This window comes from Penaeus monodon, chromosome 3, assembly GCF_015228065.2.
Source record: "Penaeus monodon isolate SGIC_2016 chromosome 3, NSTDA_Pmon_1, whole genome shotgun sequence".
NCBI classification, from domain to species: Eukaryota; Metazoa; Arthropoda; class Malacostraca; order Decapoda; family Penaeidae; genus Penaeus; species Penaeus monodon.
In genome coordinates, this window is record NC_051388.1 from 43,522,094 (window position 1) to 43,527,093 (window position 5,000).

The following is a 5,000-nucleotide window of genomic DNA, read 5'->3' on the forward strand; positions in this document are numbered from 1 at the left end:
CCACAGGATAACCTTGCCCACCATGTTGTCTCTGCTCGAGACAACCCTGGGTGGAGGAGGCCTATGAGACGACCTAGGAAGTCGTGGCTTGGGTAGATCGATCAAACCTGTCGTGAAGAGCTTGAGATGGGCCGGGCTCTTGCCTGGCGGATCACCATGTGAGTCCGTTGTAGGTGGAAACGAAGGGTGGATGCAGCTATGCGCCCCCGCCGGCGTTAGGTCCCCAGATATGATAATGATGATGTGTATGTATGTATGTATGTATATATAAATGTATATAGATAGATAGAAATAGATATATATGTATATATAAATATGTGTGTGTGTGTGTGTGTGTGTGTGTTGTGTGTGTGTGTGTGTGTGTGTGTGTGTGTGTGTGTGTGTGTGGTGTGTGTGTCCGTGTGTGTGTGTGTGTGAATTTTCATATTTCTTTTCTTGACGACGAATCTTGTAATACTGGGGACTAAATATTTAATAACGGATATTTGATTAGCCCTGGTATCTATAATGTTACAGATACCAATTCAGTTGGTCTGTCATATCAAAAACAGCTCATGCTTTCATCCTCTGATTTGCTTACTTATATGTAATCAGGCATGTGCCAACGATTTGAATTATGAATGCAGGACATTTTCTCTCAATCTGGACTTACGTTTGATTGCACATCCTTTTCCCTGATTTCTCTCTCTCTCTCTCTCTCTCTCAGTCGTTACTTCCTCTTACGCCCACCCCTCTCTCTTTCTATCTCTATCTATCTATCTATCTATCTATCTATCTATCTATATATATATGTGTGTGTGTGTGTGTGTGTGTGTGTGTATGTGTGTGTGTGTGTGTGTGTGTGTGTGTGTGTGTGTGTGTGTGTGTGTGTGTTGTGTGTGTGTGTGTGTGTGTGTGTGTGTGCATATACCCATCAATCTATCTATCTATCTCTTTCATTTCATCTACTACCTACCCATCTGTCGCCATTTCAGCCACGCCCTTCTATCCTCATCTAACTTCCCCCCCCCCCCCCGACAGAGCCTCATATTCTCCCTCTCCCCCAGATGCGCCACCTCCTCCTGCTCGGGGTCATTGCGGCCGACGCCCTCCTCGTCTCTGATTGTTTTGTCATGAAGACAGGAGATGTTATTCCTGTTTTTCCTGATCTCCCTGCCCCTTTTATCCCGACGCTTGGGGTTATCGCGGCCAGTGGATTGATGCCGTTACTCAGGGCTACGCTGTTCGCAATGGAGGTGAGGGAAACCTTAGTCCCGTATGGCGTAACAGTAATAATAATATGCTAAAATACTAGTAATATACTATAATGATACTACTACTCCTACTACTACTACTAATAGTAGTAGTAATGATAACAAGAGTGATAATGATAATGACAGTGATAACGATGATCATAATGATAATGATAATAATGGTGATAATTATTATGATAATGGCAGTGATAATAATGATAATTAACGATAACAAGGATAATTATTATAACAATGGTAATAACAACAACAATGATTATATAATAATAATAATGATAATAATAATAATTATTATTATTATTATTATTATTATTATTATTATTATTATTATTATAAAAAGAATGTTAATATTAATTATAATAATGATAATGATAATCATATTAATAGTAATAATGATAATAATGATGGTAATAATAATAACAACAGTAATAATAAATAATAATAATAATAATAATAATAATAATAAAATAACAGAAAGTAATAATAATGAAAATAATATTATTAATAACAATAATAATAATAGCAATAATAATAATAATGTTAATAATGATAATGATGATGATGATAAAATAATAATAATAATAATAATAATAATAATAATAATATGGTGATGATAATGATAACGATAATAATAATAACAATATTAATAATGATGATGATGATGATAAAGTGATATCAATTATAAGAAAAAAGGAAAAGGCATATTAGGCGCTATAATCAATATGCATAATACTCGTAGTCATAAAGGTGGTGAAGAAAATAGTAAAATTAATAATGGCGGAATGATACAGTAAGAAATTTTACTGAAAGGAAAGGTCTGTGACGTCAGTTGTAAACAAAGAGGGCTTAGTTCTTATAATATTTACAAAAATAAATTTGATATGCTGCATACACTACGGCTAATTACTAGACATCAGGATGCGATAAGATCAATTTCTATCGAAGGAAGGAATTTAACAATAAGCGAATGAATTTTGTTAGTGATTAATCATCTAACTTCTAATTATTGAGTCGATCAAGGGAAATCTGACCACCAAACACAACCAAAACATAATTTGAACTTTGGATGTCAGTGCCGATTGCTATCAAATGTATATCCCAACAGTCCTGCTACGAACAGGTATGAGAAACTGGCTATATCAGGATACATTCATTTTTATTAAACTTAACCTTTTTTTATTATAATACTTATATCTCTTTCTAGAATGGTGTTCCAGCTTGGCACACTCCTTTTTCTGCGCATCTTGTTCATCGCTCTAATCCCATAATATTTCTCTCTCCCGCCATGCAGACTGCCTTTATCATAGCAGTGTTCGTAACTGGAGGCCAGGAACGCAGGAGGAGATCCACCTCAGAAGAATTGGCGAATCTCCTCCTCTCCGCTATCAGCCGTTTGGACACTCACGGCTGCGTCCTCAAGTTGCTGTGTCAGCTGAAGGCCGAATCGCCCGAAGCGCTCTCGGTCGAGGAGAAGATTCTCGTGGCAGCCTTCGCCGATCGCCTCGAGCTCTTCGCCAAGGACAGCGGCGTCGAAGAGGCCCATGGCGACGATGGCCAAGGGCGGGACAGGGCTCTGTGTGATGCCTCTGCTGATCGGTGTCCGTTTGAACTGGCTCTGTTGAGGAGTGTGTGGCGCCGGGTCTGGGGGAGCTTTTCGGGATTATGGGAAAACAATGCACCGCAGGACATTTTCGGTTTATAAGGCTTTGAGGATGTGAACGCGTTTTTTGATTATTTATTCTCTATACTGAATCGTGAATGTGATTCAGAGCTTGCAATCTACATATCATAAAATTTGATCACGACGGGCAATAAAGATACCATTATGCCTCAATTCACACATTGCACACACACTCACATATATGAATACACACACATATATATTATATAGATAGATAGATACATATGTATTTATGTATATATATACATATACATATACATATACATATACATATATATATATATATATATATATATATATATATATATACAAGACTGTCACGACGGCTGGCGCGTTGTTCCCTTGGGCAAGGAACTTCACCTCGATTGCCTATATATATAGATATATACATTATTATATATGTATACATACACACACACACACACACACACACACACACATTTATTTATTTATTTATTTATTTATACATTTAAATACATTAATTAATGGAAGAAAAACCCACAATACAAAAACTAGATTTATTGATTGATTTATTGATTGTTTCTGTATTGTGGGTTTTTCTACCATTGTATCAACACGGAAGAGTGTTTTTGTATACACATTAATTAATATATATATATATATATATATATATATATATATATATATATATATAATATATATATATACATTAATACATATTATATATATTTATTTATATATACTTATATTTATTATTATATTATATTTTTACTTATACATATAAATACATTAATTATATTATATATATTATATATATATTATATATATATTTATATATATATATATATACATATTATATATATATATTATATTTTATTATATATATATATATATATATAATATATATATATATATATTGTGTTTGTATGTATATTTTCTGTACCTGTTTTCTTATCCATATTAGGCACTTTGTTATGTAGTTGTTGATTTAAATTTGTTGCTGTTGTTTTTGTTGCCCTGCAGATGTTAGCATGGGGTACATCTACCGTCCATTTCTCATTCATTGTTATTACTCTTGTTATTCCTTAATTCTGTTTTATTTGAGCTGTCCATTAATCATTAAAAGACCCTAAACTAGACCATTTTCAACATTTTGCAGTGATGATTTCTGCCGTTATATTGTATTATTTACAGTGAAAAACAAATATTAGACTCTACATAACGGGAATATTTACACAGTAACATGTAAGTGCAGGCGGTTTAGAATTGCATTTTAGGCTTTTTCGTAACATTTCATTATCAAGCTCTCCTTTTTCTTGTTCTTAGTTATCCGTTTTTTTTTTGTTTTTTTTTGTTTTTTGTTTTTTACAGCACTTCAGTTTTTGTGTTGTGTTTCATGATATATGTATTCACAAGGAATGTAACTCCATTTTGTGTGTGAGTAGGGGGAATTTTGTATTAAGTCTTTTTTTTGTTATTCCCCCTTTCATTACGCATAATAGTTTTTTTTTCTGTGTCTCTATCTGTCTTTGTGTCATTATCTTTGATCACGTGTCATTATTTCTCTCTCCACCATTCTTTTTGTACCATTCTCTCTCTCTCTCTTTTGCTCTCTCTCTCTCTCTCTCTCTCTCTCTCTCTCTCTCTCTCTCTCTCTCTCTCTCTCTCTCTCTCTCTCTCTCTCTCTTCCTCTATCTCACTGTGTCTGCCCATCTCTATTTTAGTTTAGTGATTTTTTGTATTTATATATTATATCATTCACATTCCGTCAATTCTACAAGTTCCTGGTACGAATAATTTTGTATTTCCTGTTCTTGATGCACATCGGATATTGTTACATATCAGTGTGTATATCAGAAAAAATACAAATAAATGTGTATAAATTTGCTATAATTTCATGTATTTCTAAACCTGCTTTCTTGAAATATTTCCACCTTTTTCTCTCTCTTACTTCCTCCTCCCCCCGCCTCTCTCTCTCTCTCCCTCTCTCTCTCTCTCTCTCTCTCTCTCTCTCTCTCTCTCTCTCTCTCTCTCTCTCTCTCTCTCTCTCCTCTCTCTCTCTCTCTCTCTCTTTCGTCTTCCTCTCTCTCTTAATTTCTATCTCTTTC

At 34.3% G+C, this 5,000-nt stretch overlaps 2 protein-coding genes across 2 annotated transcripts in view; both read left to right on the forward strand.

Annotated features, from left to right (window-relative positions):
• The first annotated feature begins 1,046 nt into the window (after positions 1 to 1,046).
• On the forward strand, positions 1,047 to 2,952 carry LOC119586383. The gene is made up of 2 exons (XM_037935106.1): positions 1,047 to 1,235; positions 2,542 to 2,952. The coding sequence occupies exons 1-2, from the start codon at positions 1,047 to 1,049 to the stop codon at positions 2,950 to 2,952; spliced, it is 600 nt and encodes a 199-aa protein (XP_037791034.1).
• A 971-nt stretch (positions 2,953 to 3,923) lies between these two features.
• Positions 3,924 to 5,000, forward strand: part of LOC119586392 — a 14,688-nt gene continuing 13,611 nt past the window's right edge. Inside the window, exon 1 of the mRNA XM_037935117.1 lies at positions 3,924 to 3,928. Within this exon, the coding sequence (XP_037791045.1) occupies positions 3,924 to 3,928 (5 nt within the window). The remainder of the gene's footprint in view (positions 3,929 to 5,000) is intronic.